The sequence below is a fragment of the Pelodiscus sinensis genome, chromosome 11 (assembly GCF_049634645.1).
Source record: "Pelodiscus sinensis isolate JC-2024 chromosome 11, ASM4963464v1, whole genome shotgun sequence".
In the NCBI taxonomy this organism is placed as follows: Eukaryota; Metazoa; Chordata; order Testudines; family Trionychidae; genus Pelodiscus; species Pelodiscus sinensis.
In genome coordinates this window covers 8449494-8475570 of record NC_134721.1, presented here as the reverse complement: position 1 = coordinate 8475570, position 26077 = coordinate 8449494, and the positions used below count along the sequence as shown (strand labels likewise).

Here is a 26077-nt window from a genome sequence, read left to right as displayed (position 1 = left end):
TTAAGGGCTTCTACAAAAGTAACTACAAAAATTGTGAGCTTATTCATATTCAGGCACATAAACACACGTTTGTGGTATGCAAGCTGGCATTTTTGTGAACAGATTTTGAGCTTTAGTGACATGGGCATTCCACAGCCTAGGCAGGGGAAGGCATTGTCCCGCCCATGCTCCGCCCCCAGAACACCAGCTGTAGGCATTCTGGGGGCGAGTGTTGCTGCCCCCAGTGCCCACCTTCCCTGTGCTCTGGGGCCGGAGAGGCTGGGGTGGACGTGCACTCCCTCCCTCCCTGTGGAGGAGTGAGGCTGGGGGCCTGCCTCCCCCATCCGTAGCTGCGCTGACCACCTATCATTAGTCACTTGTTCCTATACGCACAAATCTGATGTTTGCACAGGCAAATTAATGCACCCACACACTCTGCAGGTGCAATTATTAATGCCTGGTCAAGAGTTGGCCGCTGTGCTTTATGGAAAGATTCATCATCATTTTAAAATTAAGTTCATATGTGTTTATGGAATTTTGATAAAGGGTTTGTTAGTTGCCTCGTGGGCCATTATGAACTGTTACATTAATTCATAGTTTAATTCACACACCTCACATTTCAATAACTTCACTTCTGGCATGAGCAAGTGTATCAGCATTGAAATCAAGGGAGACAGGTCCTCTTTCACCCATGGTGAAGTTGGTGTGTGAAATGTTAATAATGTGCATGCATTTAACAAAATAATATAGCAGCCTTTGCCCTCTGTATATCATTTTAATGACTGGACTCATTCCTGTTCCCTTTTAAGTCAGTGGCAAAATTCTTCGCAACAGGAGTAATATATGAGTCTGCTGTGCAGATTTTACAGAATATGGAGCAAAACTATGAAAAGGACTAGTGATTTGGGATACTCCCATATCTGAGCATCCAACGTGAAATATTTTGAGGCTGACTTTCAGAGAGTGGTAAGCCCTCAACCTCACAAAACCAGGCCCCTTTCAGAAGACTCAAAATCCTAGCCTTGATGTCAGGGGTAGGGAACCTTTTTTGGGTCAGGAGCTGCTGACCCACAGAAAAATCAGTTGGGGGCAAAAAAAATCCCCCCTCAACTCCTCACTGACGTGGCTCCAGACACTCTCCACATTCTCCTCGCATACTAGAGCCTAGTGGGGCCCAGGCTAGTAGATTTTGTGTGCTCTAGCCCCGCAGGGAGGCAGCAGGGGGCTGGAGCGCCAGTGTGGACTCCCCAATGTGGGGGGGAGCCCTGAGCCTCAGGCTGGATCCAGGCAAGCCAAGGGCCACATCCAGCCCCCAGGCCTTAGGTTCCCCACCCCTGCTTTATGTTTAATGTTCTGTTCTCCTAGGCTGTCTCTACACTGGCGTGATCTTGCGCCAAAACTTGCTGCCCATCTACACTGGCCGCGTGTTCTTGCGCAAGTAAACTGACGTGCTAATGTATAAAATCAGGGCTTCTTGCACCAGAAATCTGATGCTCCCGCTCAGGAATAAGCCCTTTTGTGCAATTGTTCTTGCACAAGAGGCCAGTGTAGACAGGCAACATGAATTTCTTGCGCAAGGAAGCCCTATGGTTAAAATGGCCATCAGAGCTTTCTTGCGCAAGAAAGCGTCTACACTGGCATGGATGCTCTTGAGCAAAAGCACATGCCAGTGTAGACGCTCTCTTCTGGAAGAGTTTTTGCACAAGAACTCTTCCACAAAAGAGTTCTTGCACAAGAAGCTGCCAGTGTAGATGTAGCCCCCTAGAGTCTAATGCAGACCCCGTAGCTCTTACGTAAGTGATCAGGCCCATTAAATTCTGTGAAAATAATCATTCAAATGGAATTGCTTGTGTGACTAAGGAATGGCCCCATGAGCAAGGGTGTGGAGGATCCATCCTAAATTGCCAAAAGGTGCCATTCCGGTTTCTCAAGTATTTGACACCTGCTTCAGAACTTCCTCTGATTTTTTTTCCAATGTATTCATTTTTTCAAAATGACAGGAGATATTGTGGTCTCGTTTACATGTATAAAAACTCAGTGTTGAATTGAATTACAGAGGCATAACGGAGACAAGAATCTGGCCTGACGTGAAAGAAGATGAGAGGACTTAAAATGCCCTCTGCCTGTACATTAAAGGGTTAATGCTTCCACTCTGTCCCTAAATCATATCGCTGGAGTTTTTAATACTGCAGTGGCAAGGATTATTCAAAGACTGATTTAGCTGTAAAGAAAGGCAGTCCTCGGGACTTCTGACCTTTAGATTGGTGAATAAGTGTTGTATCTTGGATCTTGTCTCATTGCTAGAACTACTCACAGCTCTGAGTGCCAACCTTGGGTCAGACTGTCAGAAAACCAGGCAGACACCCCAAACGGCTAGTGTGTTCCATGATCAGATTTCTCCAAGCCAGCCAAAAATGTGAACTCCTGGATCACTATACCAGTCTCACCATGAACAAGAGAGACTCCTTAGGCTCGCCATTGTAATCTGGCCACTCAGACAAACTTGGTTTTGTGATAAAAGTTTATATAAACCAAAAATCACATCAAGTTCCTCCCCGTTCCAAAGGATGGGCCACTTACCACAGATCAATTTGGTACTCTGGATCTCACCCCATAGACAATGCTGGCAGCCCATTCTTTAGGAAACTAATTGAAAATTTATTAGCTAAGAAATGAGTTATTTAGAGATTAAAGCTGGTAAAATACATGTACAAGCGAGTCAACGTTTGTAAGTGGAAAATGAAAAGCTTTTCAGGGTTATCCAGAATCACGCTGGGGATTCTCCATCTTCTTCTCTAGACATTCCACCCCGTTAGAATCCAACAGAAGACAATCTGAACAATGTTGTTACCCACATGGGCCAGTAAATTGTCATTGTCCAATGCAATGAGCCATGCTTTGAAGCTAGCACTCTTCTTTATTTACATTTCCAAGCCTCCAGTCACATTTGTACATAATATGTAACAGCAAACAAAGTCCTTCATTAGTTTTCATGAAGTTCGCATATCAAGTATATTCCCATACTTTTGATCTAGGGTTAATTACACACACACTTTTGATCTAGGGTTAATTACTTACAGGGACATACATAATGTAACATGATAGCAATCAATAGGTAATAAATCGTAAAGCCAATGCCATTAACATTTCCTTTGAATTATATTGATATGCAAGTGAATTGACCTGACTACACTACAGGATGCTCCTTTGATTTCTATTAGCTTATGAGTGACTTAGCCTTTAATCCTATCCTGAGCTGCACCAGGGTAGACTGTGTCACACATTGGATAAATAATAGAGGGCCTGCTTTTTAGTACATTCAGCTGTATGCTCAACAAATATCCACACAATTGCATGTCTGAGCAGGGGATGTTTCCCACAGGGACTGGGGTTCCCAATTACGAACATTATCTAATTTCATTTCCCCCTAGAGAAAATGGTAGCATCACAGTGGTTGTAGCCACAATAGCATAATACGTATGTTTTTGCTAGGAATAATTCATCCTAAAATATTTGGGAGACCCAAGCTGCAATATTGCCAACCTCAAGTCTTCAAAAATCACCAGTTACGCTGCCGCAAAATAACAGATTTGCATTTCTTTTTATTTGCCTCCTGATTTTTGAGCCTTTCAGGGTTGCATTTGTGAGCTTTTGTCCACAACCAAAAGGGATAGAAATGTACTTTAAGGGGAAGAGATTGTGTGAGAGAGAGATTATTACTTAATAACAAGACTCCACAAGCCAAGACTTTCAGAAACCATCAAATATCAGGAGGACTGGCTACCCTAGGGCTGGTCTTTGGGTTCTTGTTCATTATTGTGCTATTTTCTTTCCCTCATTCCAACTGGGAGAGCTTTTTCTGCTGGTTGTGCCCTTAACTGGGAGAGCTCAGATGCCAGCCATGAGAACACAAGCAATGTGTGAAAAGAGCAGGAATGTATTTCCAGGCAAATCTCCTGCCTACTGAAAAACGTGGGAACTGCCTACTGAAAAAGTTGGTGTGCACCCGAGCTACGTCCTTATGAGGTGTGCATGGCTCAAATATTTTCAGCTGGATCCAGGCCCACCTGTTAATCAGTGAGGTCAGCCATTGCATATATATTCAAGTGTGTCTTTTCCAGTGCTACATGAGTTGTTGCCCAAGGTACAAAGTCAAGCAATATATTCTGCATCCACTGGTGGTTCTGTTCACTGAAGCTCCCGGGTCACTGCCCATAAGGTATATTAATGCCTGCCTCTGTACAGGCAGTCCCCAGGTTACGTACAAGATAGGGACCGTAGGTTTGTTCTTAAGTTGAATTTGTATGTAAGTCGGAAATGGTACATATTGTAGGGGAAACTCTAGCCAAACATTTCTCCAGAGCTCAGTTTTATTCTCCCACACCTCACTTCCCTCAGTCCTTTATTCTCAAGGTGAGGTGTCTGCTGAGAAAAGCCGCTCCGCGTCTCCCTAGTCTGCTGGGGGGGGGGGGGGGGGCGCTAGCTTCGCGTCTCCCTGGTCTGCTGGGGGGAAGCAGCTAGTGCGGGGTTGCCTCACCCCGTTTGTAAGTAGGGATCCGATGTAAGTCGGATCCGTGTAACCCGGGGACTGACTGTAATACCCACTCCATGCATCTGACAAAGTGGGCTTTTGCCCATCAAAGCTTATGCCCAAATAAATCTATTAGTCCCTGAGGAGCCACAGGACTCATCATTGTTTTTGCGAATACAAACTAACATGGCTATCTCCCTGACATTTGTCTCCAGACTATGTGTTTGGGGGATGAGAATTCCTCCCTTTGTGAGCCATCTATGGGAAAGTGCTACATCTGGGACAATTGGCATTATTGAGCAATAAAGTACAGCTTTATGAATTCTGAGAGAGACTAATGTACCAGGAACTTCTTAACCGTTATTTTCTCAACAACGAGTGGTCCTGTGGCACCTTAGAGGCTAACCAAAATACACAGAATCATGAACTTTCTTGGGCAAACCCCATTTCAGATGAATTGGAGTGGAAATAATAGAAACCAAGATCGATAGATATAAAATAACAGCAAAAGCAGTACTTGTTGATTGTCGGACCCGTGTTAATGAAACTAATTAAGTGTGCTGGATGTGTCCCATATATGGTTTTTGATGTGGAAGTGCAGGTGTTAAAGGCAGAAGAAACTGGCTTTTTAATGTGTTTTGCCCACAATAGCTCATGAGTCTAAATATTTTGTTTAGTCTCTGAGAAGCTATAGGAGTACTTGTTATTTTCAAAGTTACAGACTAACCAACTACCCCACTGAGATTCATTATATTCACAGGATTTCCTGTTGCATTGGCAGTACTTTGATGTTACTAGCTGATTATAATATGCACACTTATTTTTGGAGAGAAGAAAGGTAAGACAGATTTTCCTGCCACTAAAATGTCTTCCTATTTGTCTTGTACAGGTACCAGTGCCAAAAGAGCTAGAGTAAAACACCAGATTCGCCTGAAGGAAACAACCGGAAATAAAGACTATTCAAGTTTTACCTACAGTTGTTTCAAAGGATGCTTTTTTGAGAAGTAGGTGGTAGATATGAACCTGGGGGAACAATGCTTGTAATATGCAGTCAGTTTATATAACAGTGAAAAAGGGCAGAATTGAGCAAGTCAATGCTAACAGGATTTCCATCAGTTATCAAGTAACAGTGATGCCCTGTTATAATCTCTGTCTGCCACTTGGATTCTAGTCTCCCGTTTGTTCATACCTATTTGCCCAGCTGCAGTAATAACATAACAGGTTTTACTGATTGGGTCCATGAACACTATTGCTTACACGGTACTTTTTGCTGTTAAATTCTCCTGCAACACAACAGTGTCTTGTGACTTATTTTCTTTACACACACCCAACTTCTTTTTCACGCAGCTGTATGCTACTGCTTTGTCACAAAGAAAACACATGATTTCTATCTACCAACTTAATTTTCAGTCCAGAATTATTTATTTTTACACTGAGTGAACATTTAAAAAAAACAAAAAAAAAAGCAAAAATGCTCTCTCTAAAAGACAGCGCAGTGAGCATTTCTCCCATAACAAACTGCAGGAGTTTGAAAACAAAATGGCTGCCATCTCAGCAAACAGGCAGACTTCTTAGAAACTTAAAGGCACAGTACACAGGACAAAAAAAAAGTCATAACCATTTCAAATGTCATATGCCGTTTCTGGCAAGTATTCCCTCTGGTTAGCATTTAAAATATGAAGCCATGAGCTGTTTTGGGAGCTGCAAGATCATCATTCTTCTGGCAGATTCTCTGTCCTTGCGATAACCCTGAGCCATTTCTCCACCACAATGTGCATAGGCCACACATTGCAGTCACTTTCTGAGAATAGAACTGGACTGTTTCAAATGTCCTTCAATACCACTGATAAACTGGCCAGAGGAGTTGCTACTGAGTACTGTTGGGCCCTTGCCCTCTTTGCTCAGCTCAGGGCGCCTAAGCTGCCAGCCAGGTTGAGGAAGGAACCGAATGTCACACTTGCATGGCGACTGCAGTGCTGAGTTCTAGCTAGAGGTTAACTGCACTCATCCTTCTGCACAACTTCGTGGTTTCTAAATATTTCTGATGGGGGGGGTGTTTTAAATGGTCAAAACTACGAGCCCCCATTCTGTACCATCCACACACATCCCAAGCACTCACAGAACGTGCCCAGGAGCGGGTAATTTGTGGTGCTGGGACTCACTCTCCCAAAGCCTGTAAAATCCTCCTCAGTGTGTCTCTATTGAATCTCTTTTCTGGAAACTTTGCCTTTTCTACCAGGCATGCTAGTGGATTCCCCTTCTTCAGTCTGTTCGCCATCCTCTCTGCTCTTTCCGTTTTGTTGGTTACTCTTTCTGCTTGAGTCACCATCTGCCAACTCTTCTCTTGCTCCCCACAAAACTTCACCCCATCCAAACCATTGGTGGCTTCCTCTGCCTCTAGTAGCTTAGGGCAGGTCTGCACTCTGGGGACAGGTTGATCTAAGCTACCCAATTTATGTGAGTAGTGTAACTCACATCAAGGTAGCCTGGCTCTACTTACCGCAGGGTCTACACCATGCTGGATCGACAGAAGAAACTCTCCTGCTAACTCCCCTTACTCATCTCGTTCTGATGGCGTACAAGCGGCAGTTGTTATGTCTATGCTAATCGACCTTCCCCACTGCCGGATCGATGGCAGCCCCATTGATCCAGCACATTGTGAGGATATGGCCTAAGACACAGATGTGGGTCTTACTCTTCTTCCCTTTTTGGGTCTGCCTACTGCTGCTACTCAGTTCTTCTTATCTGCATGTTCTTGGCCATCTGATAACCTGAAGTCTCCTTTCCACAGCTTCTCATTCTCCTCTTTTTGATCCACCAATGCTCTACATAATCTTCTGCCAGCCAGCTTGCATCTCTCTTACACAATCCATGTTCCTTTCCCAAACATCTTTCCTCCCACTCAGTGTCATATCCTACTGCCCCATATAAGGAACAGTTGCCCTCTTCATGCCAACCAACCAGGGCCATCCTTAGGCATACGCAGACTACACAGCTGCATGGGGCACCACTGTGCCCCAAATTAAGTAGTGTTCTATGCTGTGTATGCCTAGCACCTGCAGAGGACAATGCCTACTCAAGTAGCCTCATCCCACAGCCTACTGAAGCCCAACCTCCCGGCCTTTCGCCCTCTACTTCACCTCTCAGCCCCAGCGATCCCAACCTCCCAGTTCCAGTGGGCTGCACCACTCTCCCTTCCACCTGTTCCCCCACCAACCTTCAAGGCCTGTTTCTGCTCTCACAGCCTTCCCCTGCAGAGTTGCTGCCCCTTCCATGGCAGGGAACTTTGGGCTGCAGGTGTTCGGGCTGTGTAGGACACCAAAATTCATAAACACGGCCCTGCAATTCCTGCTCTTTCAAACACACCCTTCCAACTTGGTTCACCTCCTCTCCCTCTCCTTCAAGGGCACATCTTGCTTACGTTTTTCTTTTGAAAGGAAATTATGCAAATTTGCATATCTTCTTCTAATCACTTTTTCTAGAGAGTTTTTTTTTCAAAAAAGCAAGTATTCTAGACACGGTTCTTTCAGGGAAAAAAAACAAACCCTTTTTCAAAAGAACCCTCCCCGAAAAAAAAAAGAGGTTTACAGCAGTCTGTTGAAAAACGGGTTTTTCGGGGGCAGCGAACCACACACACACACACACACCACACCTCTTTTGAAAATAATTGGAAGATATGCAAATTTGCTCTATCTTCCGAAAGAGAAATGTTGTCTAGATGCACCCCAACTGAGCTGCTGTCTGAGTCCCTTTAAGGCTCTCCAAGGCAGACAGGAAACACCACTGACTGTAAGGGACTATATGAATGTACAGCCCTCTATGCGACTTTTTTTTTAACTCTGATTCAAATACTGCTTGAGCAAATGTTTAGAGGAAAGGAGCTTTACTTTCTCTCTCATGGACAGCCGTTGAAAAGACTCGTCTCACATGGAAAGGGCCAGAGCTGTAGTCTTGCTCTTCAAACTGAACTAGCAGAAAAAAGAGGCACAGTTTGTGCTCCACCTAAGTTGCACTTGCTGCAAGAATCAGGGATGGGCTAGAGTGGCTTTGAGCCACCTTAGGCATACAGGCCCCTCTGGAGGGAAGTGGGGGCCCTGGCCATAAATCCTAGTGGTTAGTGCCTACCACAGCCAGCCAGAGGGGGTGAGGGAGGACAGAGCTGCTGTAGTGGTCCTAGGACCCAAGCAGTGCCCTACCTGAAGGGAATGCTCCCAGTGTCAGTTCAGCCATAAAAATCTGCCTTATCAGGCTACCAACAGGCCTGGCAAAAGGGGCAACAGCAGCAGTGGCTGGAGCCCTGTATGGCCTGCTCTGGGCAGCACTGAAGGACTGGTGGAAGGAGGCTAGCCGCCAGCCCTGCCCCTTCCAGGCAGTGGTGGATATAGGGCAGGGCGAGCGGGGTGGCTGCCCCAGGCCCCATGCTTCAATAGGCCCCACGCACGCGCTACTACTTGTCGACCGTGGCCATGGCCCATGCACGAAATTGTGTCGCCTGGGCCCCGGCAAACTCTCATCCGCCCTTGCTTCCAGGAGCGCAGGGCTGAGCTCTCTTCCCCCCCCCCCACACTCTTTGCCCAGGGAGTCGGCCATTCTCTAGGACCCCCCTGTGGATAGTATATCAGGCCCATAATATTCATGCAAAATCATCTACAATGGGCAGTAAGAAATGGGGGCAGCAAGTGAGCCATGGGAGCAGCCCTGCACTCAAAACCTGGCAGGATAGTTAAGCATGTGAAAGAAAATGGCAACCCTACCCTTTCTGTGAAGGGGAGGGAGCGGGGAGAACATGCAACTTCCCATTGTTTCCTTGTGCGAGCGTGCAGGTGGGACCGTGGTAAGTAACCCCTGCGGAGGCAGGAATTGGTCCCACGCGCTGAAAGATGTATAAGGGCACTATCTGCAGAAAAGATTAGAACTTGCTCTTCTCAGCGGCATCAACAGAACCGTGACCTGTGATGCCAAGTGAAAGGTAGGTAGAGCCTAAGAAACAGCTATACAAAAATGGTGCTTTCTGAAATAAGCAAGGGAAACTGCCAAAACAAGTTGGCTGCTATTCCCATCTCCTACCCATTCAGAGAGCATAGAGAAGCGAATAGCACGAGGCAGACTCCCATCACCCCCCCAGTAAAACCCTGCTCCACTGGAGGACTGGTTTGTCTCAAAGCAGAGACTCACCCACCTTTATCCACATTGCACTGAACCTCAGGGATAGAAGTGGCACTGAAAAGTCATCAAGTCCAGTCCCCTGCATTCAAGGCAGGGCCAAACACCATCAGATCATCCCTGACAGATGTTTGTCTAACCTGCTCTTAATCTCCCCTGATAGAAATTCCATCATCTCCCTAGACAATATATTGCAGTGTTTAACCATCCTGGGAGTTGGGACATTCTTCCCCTAGTGTCCAACCTAAACTTTCTTTCCTGCAATTTAAGCTTATTGCCTCTTGTCCTATCAGCAGCTGTTAAGGAGAATAATTTTTCTCCCTCCTCCTTGTAGGTACTTAAAAGTTATCATGTCCCTTCTCACTCTTCTCTAGAAGAAACAAACCCAGTTCTTTCAAGCTTCCCTCATAGGTTACGTTTTCTAAACCTATAAATCATTTTTCTAGCTCTTCTCTGGATCTTCCTCCAATTTGTGCACATCTTTCTTGAAGATCATCTATTACCATCTTGCATTCTCTTTTTAAAAGGAAAGATGTCCCATAGTTCATTGTGTTGTGCTCTTGTTATATGTAAAGTCAGGACTCTAGTTCAAACAGAACCACGCAGCCAGAAATTCACAACACATGCTGCATCGTGTTATTGTTCAGTAGTGTGATCTTGTTTAAAGTGTCTGTCTTGCATTTGATTTAATAAAAAAAAAATCCATGCCAGCAGTTTTATCAATTGTTAAAGTTTATTCTTCACAACCTAATTTCTTAAAATTCTACAATATAACCCTATTGTCATGAAGTAATAGGCTAGTTCTTCTATCAGTGTAGCAATAAGTACTCATCAAAATCTAAATTTACTACAGGTACAAGAAAGGAGCAGGTCATTGCTGCTAACCCTGGAATATATACATAGCAAGTTACTTCCAGTAAATACTGATAACTCATGAATAGTTGCATGGAATGAGGGGTTCAGACTCCTAAACAACTCATTTAGGAGTGGTATCAGATGTGCACACATCTAAATACACATGAGTTTTGAAAAGGTTTTTGGGATATCTGCTATACCTGCCCAGTAAGTCAAGTCAGTTACAGATCAATACTTCATAAACAAGGGAGGAGAGATGCAAGAGTGATGGTTACACACTATGTTAATCTGCATACATTTTAGGTAGCACAGACTGCAGTCAAGCTGGAGTTTACTGAAGAGGATACTTGTAATTACTTTGAAGAGCTATTGTTACATGAATGTGGGATTGGTTCTAGGAATATGAAAATTATTTATCAGTCCGAAATCTAGTGTTTCCCTTGAACAGAGCCAGGAGTGAATAAAATTAGCAAGATGTAGGCTTTAGCAATTGCATTAAAAATAATAATAATAAAAAACCACCCCACACAAACAAAACTTTGGAAGAGTGTCAGATCATAATGGGAACACTGAAATAAGTCCTAAAACTCTTTCAAGGGGCATTTAAAAAAAAAAAAAAAAAAACAGAACTCTATCCTAGCTAGAAAGTGTCCTAGTTTTAAAAAAAAGGGGGGGGGAGGGGGACTAAACACACACACACACACACACACACACACACACACACACACACACACTAAGAAGAACTCTTACCCGAAATCCTGGTTCTATTGAAAGCAATGGCAAAACTTCCATGGATTTCAGTAGAGACAAGATTTCACTGATACACATGTGCTTCTTACTGAATTCAGTCAAATTTGCACAGGTGTATTGTGCCCAGGGCTCTATAATTCGCAGACGTTGCTCATTTAGACTTGGATTGTCTGCTATAAACAATAATACATTTTGTAAACAGACTAGGGAATGTGAGAGGCAAGGGAGAAGTTTACTGATGTGCTCTAGTCAATTTACTCTCTCCATTTGCTACTTCTGATAAGATGGCTTAAACATTGCCCATTTGAAAAAGGTGGTAGGAGGAGGATACCATCTAGAAGTTTTGAGGGGAGTGCAGGGGAAGGAAAAGGAAAGTTAAAAAAAAAAATTAATTTGCAGAGCTTTCAGCCAATCCTGACTCTGCCAGATTTGTTATATGACAGTTGTAGCCAACCAGTCCTGCACTCAACTTCACCCCATCACTCTAAATAAAGTGCATGATTAACACTTACACATTACTGGCTACCAAGAACAGGTTCAGAGACTGTAATTCATGTTTGTTCACTCCAGAGAACAAATGATCTATACCATTAGTGCATGTGTGCGTGCACGCATAAGTAACACTGACACTTATTCTCTCCTCCCTAGAGGAGCCTTGATTAGCTTTGTGTACCTGTATCTTGCCAATCTGTACAGTATGTGCATCTCAGACAAACGGAAAACAAGCTTTGACAAGAGTAAACAGCAACTAAATTCCTGCAACAGAGAATACCACCAGATTACGTGCACCTTATTCCTTCACTTTAGCAATGTAGTCAGCCAGTTTGTTGATGCTCTCTTCCTGCTGTTCAAGTGCATCCAGCACTATGCCCATAGGGGTCTTCTTCAATCCTATTCCTTCCATTTTATTCTCCAGTTTGTTCTTTATGTTCCGAAGCCTCAGAGAAGCATGGATAAACGTCACTAAGAACAGAAATACAGGTTTGTGAACACATAGCCTCCCCCCCTTTAATACCTGGCTCTTTACTGAAGCAAAAACACAGGACTATGTAGCACTTTGAAGACTAACAAGATGGTTTATTAGATGATGAGCTTTCATGGGCCAGACCCACTTCCTCAGATCAAATAGTGGATCAAATATTTGATCTGAGGAAATGGGTCTGGCCCACGAAAGCTCATCATCTAATAAACCATCTTGTTAGTCTTCAAAGTGCTACATAGTCCTGTATTTTGCTTCAGCTACACCAGACTAACACGGCTACATTTCTATGGCTCTTTACTGAATCTCAAAGCCCTTGGAAGGAAGCCAGTGGTCCTTTGTAAAATGAGCAGACATCCAAAGATAGGAAGCTGGAAGTCTAACACGTATGTACTGCTACGGTCTACCTAAGAAATTGTACATGTCCTACTGCCAATATAGTGTATTGCTCTTAATGTAAGATGATACATTTCTTCAAGTTTCCCTTGCTAGCAATCTTGGAAGTCAATAGTGTAAGATTAGTCTTGGGACAAATTTAAAACCTCAAAATTTGAATATATTAAGTGAAGCCAAGAATTAGTTCAGGGTGAATAACTTTAGCTTTTAGTTCTAATTATTAGGAAAAAGGCGAGTGGGGGAGAAAATAAGCTATACTTACACAGTAGAGGGAATGTGATCCCAAATATGAACACCATGACGCCTCCAAAATAGGATATCAAGAAGTAACTAGACAGCAGGATGGCTACCACAAACGCAGTTGGGTACTGCTTCTTGAACTTGCGAAGGATGTCTTTGTTATGCGATGCCCACACAAAGCCCATGAACACCAGCACTACTACTGCACCACCAAGGATCATGTTCAGTGGGCTCAGAAATCTGGGGAAAAAGTGAAAAACTGTTTATAAAAACCAAAAGAGATTGTTCAGTTATGCATTCTGGTGCAGCATCTCACTGTTCCACAAGTAGGACGACGGGGACAGTTAACAAGGCTTCCATTTCAGTGCTTCACAACCTCTATCAGCCAGCTTCTGACTCCAACATGTAAGACGGTGTAAGCGATGTGCTGAATTAGTATTGTTTTCAGAGTGCGTATTTAGACACATTACTTTCATCCTGCCCTCTTTTTTGGGGAGGTTAGTGCTCAGGAAAGCAAGCAACTCACATTGGGCTAGAGCATCTTGAGAGAAACCTCACCATCACCTTCCCATTTTACTCCTGAGCCTTTGCTGAGTAGCAGCCAACTGTCATGCTAGATTGTGTGATGGCCCAGTACTTGCCTTTTCCATTTGTGGCTGCAAACGGGATTTAACCTAGTCTCCAGGAGTGAAAATGCTAGTCATGACCCACTGTAGTGCCTTGATCTTCAGGCCATGTTGTTTCCAATTTATGCTCCCCTATTCTATTATGCAGGCTGCATCTGACTTCAATTTGCATTATAAATCTTCAGCTGTAGTAAATGCAAGAGATGCAGAGACAGGGTGTCAAAAGTCAGAATGTTCTGTAATGCGTAGAGGTTACTTGCATCAAAGCGTCCACAGGGGAATGTGCACCTCAGGGTCAGAAAAAAGTAGGGCTTAGGACAGACCCCGCTGAAAAGTTCTAGGAACAGCCATGTTCCACAAGAGCGACAGAACTGAGGTTCAGTGTACTGTTGTTTCCAGAGATAGCAGTGAGTGCCTTATGGAATTAAGGACATTACTAAATTGAGTTCAATACCTTTGGGGCTCCATTGTATTAAAAATGCAATTGTTTGTATGCTATTACGAGTCTTATGCAACTTTCGTATGCCGAAGCTCTTCCCAGCCACCCCTCTGGAGAAGTCTGCAGAGAGATGTTCCAGCTCGATTCTCCAGGACCAAACCCGAAGGATTTGTAGATCAATAGCTTGGTTTTAAACTGGCTCAGGACCTTTTATTTGATCCAGCAAAACAGACATGACCCCCTGGTTGACCAAGGGCTCCAATTCTAAGGGAATGATTGGATTAATTTTGGCCTACTGAGACCCCATAAGACTGAGAGCTACTTTGGCGGTGAAGCTGTTAAGAACTTATGACTGCAAGAGACCCTCTGGCATGAGACTCCTGTCTGATCCCCAGTCGCCATGTTGGAGACATTTTGGGGCAGAGCCATCTCTGATAAACGTATTAGCATATGTGTAAGTTCTTGTATTGTTTAATGTGTTTTCCCCATAGTCTTACACCCCCAGGAATAAACAGGCTTGCACTAGGGATGTGAATTTGTAAATATTTACATGGCTACTCGATAAGCCTGGGCTCACTGGTTAACACGTACAGTTACTTGCAGCACCCTCTTCGCCTGCACTGCTGCCTCGGATACAGAGGCAGCAGTAGGGACGAGGGGGGCAAGTGGGAGCCACCTCCCCCTGCACTTATCTGCTGAAACTTCAAAGGTTACACAAACTCATTTTAACATCCCTAGCTTGCAGAGGAAGTGATGTGTGGTAACATATCCAGAGCAATCACACCACAATAGTCGGAGGAGAAAAGCTTACCTACTTTGCCTAGACAGACTGTCTTTTGCTGGGAACAGCACAATGAAGGCAGAGAACTGTTTAGCCTGGTCAAGATGGATACAAACATGGGTCTCCCCCCAAGAAAGGTAATGGCCTGAAAGCAAGAAGCCTGAAAGTGAGTATCCTTACGAGGCTACAGAGGGAAAAATGACTGTGCCCTGAACTATGACAACCAGAAACGAAAACCCCAGCATGGGAATAAGGTGGGAACTCTGGAAGCCTGGTGTAAGCATCTAATCGGGGGTGGCAAGATACGGCTTGAGGCCTTTCAATCCAGCCTGCCCCACTAGATCCACAGCCAGGGAGCAGCCCCAGGGTTCAGAGCAGCTGGCTGCTCCATCTGCCTCTCTCTGCCTTCGGGGGGGGAGGGGGGGAGGGAGAAAGGGAAGCATCGTGCACTGCAAACTCTCTCCTTCATCCAAACACGCTCTCAGACCCCACACCTTATCCTGCACCACAATTCCCTACCATGAACTCCCTTCTCAACCTCCATCCCAGACCTCCCCCATGCTCTCCATAGAAAAGTGGGGCACTTGACCACTTACCAAAATTTGAGTGGCCCCTCAGTCAAAAGTTACTCACCCCTGCTTCAAATGGTTGTAGCTCATTGCATCTGCCCCGCAATCATACCGTGCTTAACCTGCTAATTTCTGTGTATGAAGTGTAATCTCTTAGGCCTCTGAGCCACCATACTGGCTCAGACCAATGGGCCATTGAACCCACTCTTTTTACTGTTGCCATTACCAGACGTGTCAGAGGAAAGCAGCAGCACAAGACAATCATTTAATGACCCACTCCGTCACCCTTCAAAGCTTCTGCCAGTTGGAGGTTATGGAGAATCTGGTTCTGCGTCCCTGACCAATCTCGGCTAATAGCCACTGATGGCTCTATCCTCCATGAACTTCTTGGGTTCTTGTTTGAGCCAATTGTACTTTTGGCCTTCAGAACCTTCCTAGGAATGAGTTCCACAGATGGATTGTGCGTTGCGAGAAGCACTTTGTGGCAACCGCCTGGTTACAAACAGAACTCTTCGTAAGAGCCTCCAACGTCCTTCCTTGTGACCTAGTTGAAGAAAATTGTTGATGCCCGTGACCCCACACTCGTTGACTCGAGTGTGGGTTCTGGGGTGGGGCTGAGAAGGAGGCGCTTTAGGAGTGGCAGGGGCGGGGCAACAGGGGCTTACCTCAAGTGGCTTCCAGTCAGTGGTGCAGCGGGAGGGGTACACTAAGGCGACTTCCTCTCCCGGCACGGCAGACGATGCGGGGCCCTCGGAGCAGCCAGCAGCAGGTTCCCAGCCCATGGGAGTGCTGAGCTAGTGCTCAGGGCAGGGACAGTGCATGGAGCCCAGTGCCCTCTCCCCCCCATCTAGGAGCCAAACATGCTGGCAGCCCTTTCTGGGGCACAGTGTAGTTTGCAGTGCCAGGACAAGCAGGTAGCCTGCCTTAGCGCCAGCGTTCCCTCCAAACCAGTGGTCACCAACCAGTAGAGCTGGATCTACTGGTAGATCTTGGAGCTTCTAACCGGGGATCCTGACTGGTTTGACCAAGAGGCTATCAAGTGCCGGCAGCTCAGCTGCATCCTTCCCACGCCCCCATTGCTGTGCACCTCATGCCCTTTGACTTGGAGCAGTCTCCTCAGGTGCCTCCTGCGTGCTGGGCAGGAGAGGGAGAGCAGAGGAGCGGATGTCAAGGCGCCTCCTCTCTGTATCCTATCTCCACAGAGCAGAGAGGGGACAACAGGGCTTGGGAGGCAGTTTGCTGGCTGCTTTTGGGAATGGTGCAGGAGTGAGCCTGCCTTAGCCCCTCTGCACCATCATCCAGCAATGCCCAAGCTGGAGCCCACATCCTGAAATCCTACCCTCGTCATGAACCCCTCCTGCACCCCCAACTGCCTGCCCAAAGCTCAGCTCAGAGCCCCTCTCACACTCCAGAGCCCTTCATCCAAGGCCAGAGCCTGCACCCCAACCCTCTACCCCAGACTGTTGAAAGTGAGGGAGGACGGAGTGAGCAGGGACAGGGCCTCGGAGAAAGGGCACAGAGACCCAGAGCCTGCTTAGAGGGAACCCTACTTAGCACCCTCATCATCCTGCAGAGACCCAGTGCCTGACATTCCATGACCCAGTGCTGGGTCGCGACCTGTAGTTTGAAAACCCCTGATCTAGATGATCCTGGTTTGCCAGCCAAATGGGGTTCATCCTTACAATAGCAGCTCTAGCATTTCAGGCCTAGTTCATCTCAGATATAACTAGCTGCAGTGCTAGAGTTAGCAGACCTGCCTACACTTAAGTTTGTCTCCTTCCTTTGGGCATATGGTAGCATTTATAGTAGGTTCTCAACAGCCAACCACCACCAAGAGCCATTTCATAATACTATCTAGTTACCCAGGCAGTATTAGTATCCAATACTCTGACAAAGGGTTCTGAAGGAAAGGAAAAACTAATGAGTTGTTACAAACAAAATGGGTCTCCAGTTTCCTCTGTAGGTCAGCTGTTCCAACAAGGATGGGACAACTGGAATGAAAATAAATCCAAGGGAGCAGCCCACCTGCTCCTGTTACTCATCTCTGAGCTCCAGCATGACACACAGGAACTGATAGGGCAGGCCTGTTTGTAGCATTTGAGTCACTTGCAGTCAGCCAGCAACTATATTTAGGTTAAAATTGTCTCTGCGGCTTGAAGACTTAAAAGTGACCACAAACTCTGGAGAGAAGATATTTTAAACTTGTGCTCTACTGCAGCAGGAATTGTGATCAGATTGGACTAGTAATTATAGTATTTGTTTCAGAACCAAAGTGCCTGTATTTTTAAAGTCTAAATACGCTTCCTTTCTGCCTACATAATAAGAATTAACCTTGTCAGCAGGGCTCGCTGAACCACGGCAAGCCCTGCTCACCAGCCATGCTGTCCGGCGTTCAGCGCATGCGCAGATCGCCCAAACCCGGCTCTTCCAGGTTGTAATCTACTCGCCATGAGTGAGTAGATTACATAGTTTGTCAAGCCCTGCTTATCAGTGTCTATGAGAAATGACCAAGTCTCTTATATAGTTTGCCAGTAGCCATGTTATTGGATTTGGGAGCATGAGGTAGTTAACTTGTCCCCAGGTAACTTTGCTACAAATGTTTGATATAGTCCACATCAACATTCAGAGGCTTTTATTTATTTTTCCACTTCAGAGGTGAGGAGTTGTGTAAATCACTCTCCCAAACGTAAATGGAAGCATATTTTTCTCCCTGTAAAATATTTTGTATACAGTGTTCTAGGGCATTCATGCAGGCGACCTTCCTCAGATGCAAAGACAATTGTACAAGATCCCGCAGAACAGCTTTCCAGAGGAGAGAGTTAATCTGAAGAACATGTTTTCTGAAGTGGGATGAATTGCAAGGAGTACAAAGAAACAGCGAGTGCTAGCAACAAATGAGATCTTTCAGAGCCACATGCATGGGCAGCTGGTATGCTAGGCGGGGGAAGGAATTGCCTTCTCAAACTGCCAGCCTGGCCCTGCCCACACCTCACCTCTAGAACCCCTGCTGGGGCCAGGGAGAGCCTGGGGCCATGTGCCAGCCTCCCTCCCTCCCAGTGCTTGGGGGCCAGGGACCCTGGGGCCACATGCCACCCACCCTCTCAAACTCCTCCCCTCCCTGTGCCGATGGGGGGATGCATGAGTGCAGTGCATGCACATGGCACGCTGCCCCATCTCCCTGTGGTGGGGGGCCTCTGCAGAAGGGGGGGGGTGTCTGGGAGCTTGCCTCCCTCAGCCCTACCGTCACTGACTGCCCATGGCCACATTCAGGCAGATTTGGACAGCAGCTGCTATTAAGAACATGAATATTCATGTTGAATTCAATCTTGGATATTCTGCTGTAGAGCAAATGGCATAAAACATCATTATGCAGACTGCTTCCTGCCCCCACTCGTGTAAGGCAATGCTACCAAAGGATCATGCTTACAAGAAACAAAACACCAAAGAGAGGAGGAGTCAAATGCTGGCATATTTCAAAAAGTCTGCGTTCTGCTTCCTGAGAGCATAAATCAGATTGTGATCACACTTACTAGATATCTGCTATATTTAATGCACTCCTTGATTAAAGGGAAAATGGAACAAATTATCAGGACAATCATCATTTCCCAAGTAGGCTATTTCACTGCTGAACTTGTGTCAAGTCAGGTTTTCAATTTGGTCCAAGAGTAAGGGACAGGAGAATCCCATTACAGGTAGTGTATGGAAACCATACAGTTGGACTGCCTCTCATTAGTTTGGATTCTATGTTTTGGAACACAGGTTTGAGTTCTTTGCTATGTTTATCCAAACAAGTGACTAGTTAATAGGTATACTTTTACGCTGTTCTACTTTTGTTAGGGAGGAAGTAATTAGTTCAATAGATTGAGAGTCTCAGAATTGCTTTCCCAAGGGCCAGATTTTAATCATTTACATTCCAGTAAATCTGAAGCCGCTCTTCTGATGTCAGCGATATCCCAAGAACGTCTCTGGAAGGAGCTACACCCAGAGGCTAGTAGCAGTGTGCCAAGATGAGGGCATCATCCTAACCACCAGTGGCGCTTAAGCTGTGCGAGTGAGTGATCACAGGGAGCTAATTAGGGTCCAGCACAGCAGTTCATTATTAAGGTAATGAGGGAGAGACTAGGGTACCAGGCACAAGAGCACAGTACCAATATCAGAGAACAGGCATTCTATTGACCCATGTGCTGTCTCTTAAAACTGTGACCTTGTTGTTTCCTCTACAACAACACAGTAAGAAGTGTTGTGGCCTTGCTTGTATCTTACGAGAAGATTTACTCAGCACTACTCAGATCCTTAATGAATTAATTTGACAAATAAAATAAAGTGTACATGCTTCCTTTAAATCATTGCTATTGGATGGGGCTGGGGATTCAGGGTATGCAGGCTGTCCCAGGGAGAGAGAACTACCCCAGCCCTCTCTAAAGTGGGGAATGCAGCAAACTGTGCATGTTTCCTCTTGCTCTCTGATTAATGGGAATAGATAGCAATGTTCCCATATAAATCAAGGGGGGACCTTCAGCTCCTCAGGCCTCCCTGAAGGAAGCCTGGGTGTGTGTGGAAGGCTGAGGCAGTCTTGGATGAGGGGGAAAAGGGGAACACCCCCCAGACAGTCTTTCACTTGTCTGGTGATTTGGTCTCTCTTCTGTATGTTTTTGAGAAACAATCCCATTCCAGGCACATCTCGTTTCCCTGGCACAGCCAAACCCTTCTCTTGCTTCAAGATATGATAAGAGGAAGTTATATTTCAAATTTGTTGGTCTTAGTTCTTACTGTTTAGGATGAGTTCTTGAACAAACTCTCTCAAATATATAGAAGATCACAGTCTAGTGACTTTCTAGCCTTCATGTCTGAAGCTTAGGTACAAATCCTTCCAGCTTACACTTACCTAGCCTCTGCCTCTCCTTGCATCTGATCACTTTCTAAAGAAGTACAGTTCTCCTTTAGAAGCTTATTGAACATCAAAAAAATGAAATGTTTTAAAAAGCATCTAATAGGAGAGCAATGTAGTAACAGAGTTTTAGGATATTCAGATGACAACTTGAAAACAGAAGCTTGGGAAAAAGGCAACAACTAGTTCTAGGTCAGGAATAACCAAGTCAAGGGGGCAGCACAGAGAACCCAGAACCAACAGCATGCTAATTGGATGCTTGATTGCTTTCTGGAATGACTTAACAGTAAGCCAGAATTCCAGGCCCTGCAGAGAATGAGATGAATTAGTAAGGAAAAGCCAGCTATCCAGAGTGGAATTTCTGTGTAGTCTCGTGATTATAAGAGGTACTCTTCTGTAGCAGTGTCTGCTTTCACTCATGATACAGTAGGAAAGAATGCAAGAAAAACAGATGTTGGAACTGACCAATATTCACACCCTCAAACTGGGTGGCCGACTTCCTCCTTGGCTTAGTCTGAGCGAGCACTGTAGGAGCTCAGTTTGTCTCAGAATTAGTTCGATCACTATGAAGCATGGTTTTATTGCAGGGGTGGGGAACCTCAGGCCTGGGGGCTGTACGCAGCCCCTGGCTTGTCTGGATGTGGCCATTTGGCCCTTGAGGCTCAAGGCACCCCCCAGCATTAGTGAGCCTGTGCTGGCGCTCCAGCCCTCCCCCCCTCACTGTGGGGCTGCAGCACACAAATCTACTAGCCTGGACCCCCTGTAGGCTCTGGTGTGCGAGGAGAATGTGTGTGTGGTGTGCGAGGAGAATGTGTGTGTATGTCGGCGAGGGGGGAATCCCTTCTCAGTTGGGGACTGCATCAGTGAGGGTTTTTGTTGGGCTTTGCTTCTCATTTTCTGTGCAGCCCCCGACTGATTTTTCTGTGGGTCAGCAGCCTCCAACTCAAAAAAAAGGTTCCCGAGCTCTGGTTTATTGGATCCAGCTCTACAGGCTGAATGTTTGTTGTACAGCGGTGCTGGAGGAATTATAAATAGCTGTACAAGAAGGCTGGCCAGCGAGATTAGATTAAGATGAGCTACTGAAATGTGAATTCTAAAACCGATGGCTTGCAGTTAGCATCACAGGCATTTAGGTTTGTCTAGGAGTACACATGCAATCCACGGTTTAGATTTTAGACACATACACCGTGCTACGTGTCATCTTGGAAGCATACGTTCCAAAATGGCCTGGTCAAGAATATGAATCAACATACTTTAAAAAAGGCCAAAGAGAAGGGAGTCAGCTCCGTGGAGAAGGGAGAATAGCTACTGTCCCTCTCCCCACCAAAAAAAAATCTGGGCTTAGAATTCAAATAGTCTTTTTGTAAGTAGAACCAAGGCCAGTGAATTAAGCAACTTCTTACAGCCCCGCTCTCCTCCCCCCATGAATTAGTTTAATTTGTGGGAGCCCCCTAGAACTTTTCCAAATGAGGGTCCCTCCCCAAAGGGTTAGCAGTGCACCAGCCCTGTTTGTAAGGTAAGAATGGCAGACAGTGCTCTAGTGAATTTGATCTTTTACATGAGCCCAGGCAGAGAACAGTTGAGGGCACAGTGTCAAGCTTTTTAAAGTAGGGATGCTTTAAGAACAGAGCGAGATTGAGCATGTGCTTTATTTATCAGCTGTCACACCTGTCACCTTATTTGGCTTTGCATGTAATCTTACCTCAGGAAAGTCTGAATTATAGCAATAGGGCCAAGGAGGAAGAACACTGGTTGGGGGGGGGGGGGGGGGAAATCAGAGTCTGGACATGGGGGGGAAGAAGGGGAGGAGGCATTTACCTGGCACCCCCTTCCCACGGGCCCACATAGCTCCACACCCTCACAGGGAAAAGCCTCTGATGAAGCCATTTTCTGAGTTGGGGTGGAGGAGGGGAAGTGGCAGCACACAGAGCTGCTGTTTCCTCCCCCTGCCAGGGCCTGAAGCATGTGTTTCCAGATTATAGAGGTTCAAGTATTTAAGATCAGCATTCGGATAGAACATGATCATCTGAAAGTTCTCTTTTAAGCTAGGGGAAGCTATACAGTGCTAATATTGCAATTTTACAGTGAGCTAACGAAGGATACACGAGACACAGATCCTTAATCCAGATATCTTGTACTCACTCAAGATTTGGAAGTCTACTTTCAATTCATTTTATTGGGAGAGTCAATGTACAGCCATAAAGAAGAGGTTATGACTGTTACTAGCCATATGCAAGATATACAATTCCTAACACACACAGCCCATGTGGCCTGACACCATCACCACAACTGCCTGACTATTACACTGTCAAGCATAGACAAGACAGACCCATCTTGAATCAGATTAAGGCTACTCTTTTAAAAAAAAAAAAAAAAAAAAAAAAAAAAAGGCAGCTGACCCTGGGACTAATTTAGTCCTGCTGATAGTGAGAGAATTTGGCACACACTGCAATGGCCTTTTTGCACAATCCTGTCAAGGCTCTTGTGCAAATTAAACCTCATCTTCAAAAGGGTTTTCTAGAAGATGTTGAGTCATGATGCAGTGCTGGATTGCTGCCCGCTGAACATTTAAGCATGAAGAATTTAGACAAATGACTAAGTCTATGATTTATCAGCAGAGCTTTTAGTTTTCCCACTTAGCCAAGTATTTGAATGCGAAGTCAGTCAGAATCGGTCTCAAAAAGTGCAGCGTTATGACATGCGCACTCCGAAGTGTGAACTTTTCCCATTAGGATTTGATCCAAGATCAAATGGTGGCAGGATCAGCACGCCTGAGAAGCAAAGTCTATACACAATAACGAACATCTCATATGGGCAGCAGGTCCCCAGCTGTCCCCTCCAACCCCACACACACTGCTCCCCACCCCATTCAGCACAGTTTCCTATGGCTGAAGCCCCCACCAAGGCTGGGGCTATGCTGCCAGCCCTACTGTAGTTGGGGAGCCTGTGCCCACATGCTGGGGAGTGGCCTCCCCCTACAGTGGGGTGGACTTGACTCCCATGGGGGCCCTGGGAGGCAGGGGCAAGATTTCAGGCCAAAGGGATGGGGTGGGGATGGATCATGCCGCCTTGGGTGTGGGTTTTTATTGGCAAACACACAGAGCCAGAGAAGCGTGTGATTTTTTTTCTTCCATTTACAGGTGGATAATCCTTATTCTAGAAGATCGAGCAATTGAGCCTTGTGTGTCTGTAGGGAAACGACTGATAAGGGCAAACAGGTCATAGTGCTTTTGAGATCCTTGGCTGCAAAGTAAAATATAACTAATTAGTTATCTGCCTTTCATAGCCAACTGTTAATTAGGAGCCTCAGGTAACGAAGAACTAACTCCTGGACAACACACAAAATTGCACTGGTTTACTTAAACAGTAGACACTGCACTACGCATGATAAAATAGCTTTAGACTAAGTAAGAAGTTAATGGGTAGCAGGTTTAAAACTAATAAAAGAAAGTTCTTCACACAGCGCGTAGTCAACCTGTGGAACTCCTTGCCAAAGGAGGCTGTGAAGGCTAGGACTATAACAGTTTAAAGAGAAGCTAGATAATTTCATGGTTAGGTCCATAAAAGGCTATTAGCCAGGGGATAGAAATGGTGTCCCTGGCCTCTGTTTGTCAGAGGCTGGAGATTGATGGTAGAAAACAAATCACTTGATCATTGTCTTCGGTCCACCCCCCTCTGAGGCACCTGGTGCTGGCCACTGTCAGAAGACAGGCTACTGGGCTAGATGGACCTTTGGTCTCACCCAGTATGGCCATTCTTATGTAAGAGCTTGACAATCGTTAACAAAGATAAAGTGAAGTCGGACAGTAACTTTTGTGTTTAAAGATGCCCAAAGTAGCTTCCTCAAGGTGACAAGGCTGGGAAAACAACCCAGTACCCATCCCATGTACTAGTCACTTGACCAGACAACACTCCTTGTACTCCCAATTACCAGCAGCCCTCAAGCTTACATCAGGAAGAAGAATGAAGGATATTCGATTCTGTGCGGTCATGTTATTTTTCATAGTGATGGTGGAACTATCACATTTATTAATTCTACATCACCTCTCAAAAGTCTGATCCAAATGTCATGGGTGTCATTTAAAAAAAAATGGCATGGACTTTCAGGGGACTTCAGATTAGGCCATGTATGTTAGTGGCTTCAAGGAGTGACTCATGAAGGTCCTTTGCTTGATAAAGAATGAAAAATATGGCATCTCTACAACATGCTATAGAAAAGAGATGGTGCCCGGTCTCATAGGTTTAAAGACAGATAATCCTCACCTCCCCCTATTTACTTGTTCTTTAAGTGATGCTACTTTACTTGCCTGGGCAGGGTAATTGCAAGTGGTTTGGTTAGTAAATGAAGAGGTTTTATATCCTCTCTACTTTCTGCATCTGCTTCAAAGACACCTTTAAGCACAAGTCTTATAGCAATACTCTAAGGCAAAGCATAGCAGATGCCCATTTCAGAAAGGGGTCAAAATATTTGTTCTTCAGGAGCAGGAGAGCTCCAGGTTGCTGTTATGCTCACAGATCATATCAATACCAGAATGGTTTGCACGTAGGGTCTCAGTCATGCACCTATCAAAAACAGGACTTCCACTACTGATTGTTTTGGGGACTGATCTGCTCCCCCTCAATAAACCTGCAGCTCTGTTCTGACCTCAGGCACAATTGGTACTATACCATGACAGAAGAAAGTTTGTTCCCTACAGTTTATGAACAACAACAAAAAAAAGCCACCAGCAGCCAGCCACATCACATACCCACCCCTTTCACTTTCTATTTGCCCGATTCTACAGTAGGGCTGGTAAACTTTTAAGCACTTAACAGATCCCTGTAAAGGAAAAGGCCGTATTTTTCCTCTTTCTAGGAGGTACTGAAAGAGAGCTATAACACCCAGCTCACAAACGCAATGTTGTTTTTGGAGATTGCGGAAATTGAAGATTTTGATTGGATGTTAAGTTTTAGCTCCTTAAGTCTCCAAAAACAAGCCAATATGCATGCTGGGCATTAGCAAACACAGAGAAAGAAGGAGCTGAGCTAGGTGGAAGTTGTTCAGGGCTCCTACCACCTCACACCAGCAAATGTGAGTCATATCCTTTTTGGGGGGGGGAAGGGAGAATAACTATACCAGATGAAGAACTAGACTCTTCCGGCTTATATATGGGGGAAAACCTGTACGTTTGCTACCTCCCTTAAATACATCCAGCCCCTTACTTACACAGGCCATCGGGCCTATGCAGCTGCAGACCGAAGGGAGACTAAAGAAAGCCCGCTTGTCTCAGAAAGCTTTTCCGTAGTGCGAGCTCAGCTGAAACCACTGCCCCATAGGGATGGGTGCGCGAGCTGTTCACACGGCCACCAGGGTTTGGATCCCCGCTCCGATTCACCCCCGTGTCTGCCTCTCCCACTAACAGAGGGACACAGCACCCCGCTTGCAACCCCTGAGCGCCCCTCCTTGCAGCGCGTAGGGGGGGGAGAGAAGGGACGCCCCTACGGCTACAGACCCAGACTCACCCCACTATGGAGATGACGGCGGCCGCCAGCAGCAGGTAATTGGTCTGGTAGTAGAGCAAGTTGCTGACCACCCGGTTGTTCCATTTGGAAACGTCCCTGAAATCGGGCCGCGCAAAGCGCTCCAAGCTGGGGAAGAAATCCTCCCAGGGTCGCAGGGGGGCCACTTGCACCTCCATCTCTCTCCCAGCCGGCACCGTGCGCTGCCGCACGTCAGCTGGGCAGGGTTAAAGAGCGCCCGGCAGCAAATCAGCGGGGCGGGCTGGCTGTGCACCGCGCCCACCGTGCAGCCTGGCTTCTCCCCCCCCACTCCTCCGCGGATGGCAGCGGCCCTGTGAGCCAGCGCAGATGCCAAGCGCGATGCTGCGAACGCCACGTTTCC

The 26077-nt window shown here is 45.9% G+C and overlaps 2 protein-coding genes across 2 annotated transcripts in view; one reads left to right on the top strand and one right to left on the bottom strand.

Annotated features, from left to right (window-relative positions):
* LMOD3 (leiomodin 3) overlaps positions 1-11262 on the top strand; it is a 17478-nt gene extending 6216 nt beyond the window's left edge. Inside the window, exon 3 of the mRNA XM_075938570.1 lies at positions 5400-11262. Within this exon, the coding sequence (XP_075794685.1) occupies positions 5400-5426 (27 nt within the window). The 3' untranslated portion in view covers positions 5427-11262. The remainder of the gene's footprint in view (positions 1-5399) is intronic.
* Positions 10385-26077, bottom strand: ARL6IP5 (ARF like GTPase 6 interacting protein 5). Its single transcript, XM_006120013.4, has 3 exons — positions 25699-26077; positions 12916-13133; positions 10385-12241 (listed from the first exon to the last, which is right to left on the bottom strand). Exons 1-3 carry the CDS (start codon positions 25872-25874, stop codon positions 12069-12071), a joined length of 567 nt encoding a protein of 188 aa, XP_006120075.1. The 5' UTR covers positions 25875-26077; the 3' UTR covers positions 10385-12068.

Bases quoted from the DNA above. Each gene is read 5' to 3' on its own strand.
- ARL6IP5 (XM_006120013.4), bottom strand. From the start codon at position 25,874: ATGGAGGTGCAAGTGGCCCCCCTGCGACCCTGGGAGGATTTCTTCCCC. The intron at 13,134-25,698 runs GTGAGTCTGGGT...CTTTTTCCCCAG, and splicing joins GCCGTCATCTCCATAGTGGG to ATTTCTGAGCCCACTGAACA. The intron at 12,242-12,915 runs GTAAGTATAGCT...TTCTGTTCTTAG, and splicing joins GATCACATTCCCTCTACTGT to TGACGTTTATCCATGCTTCT.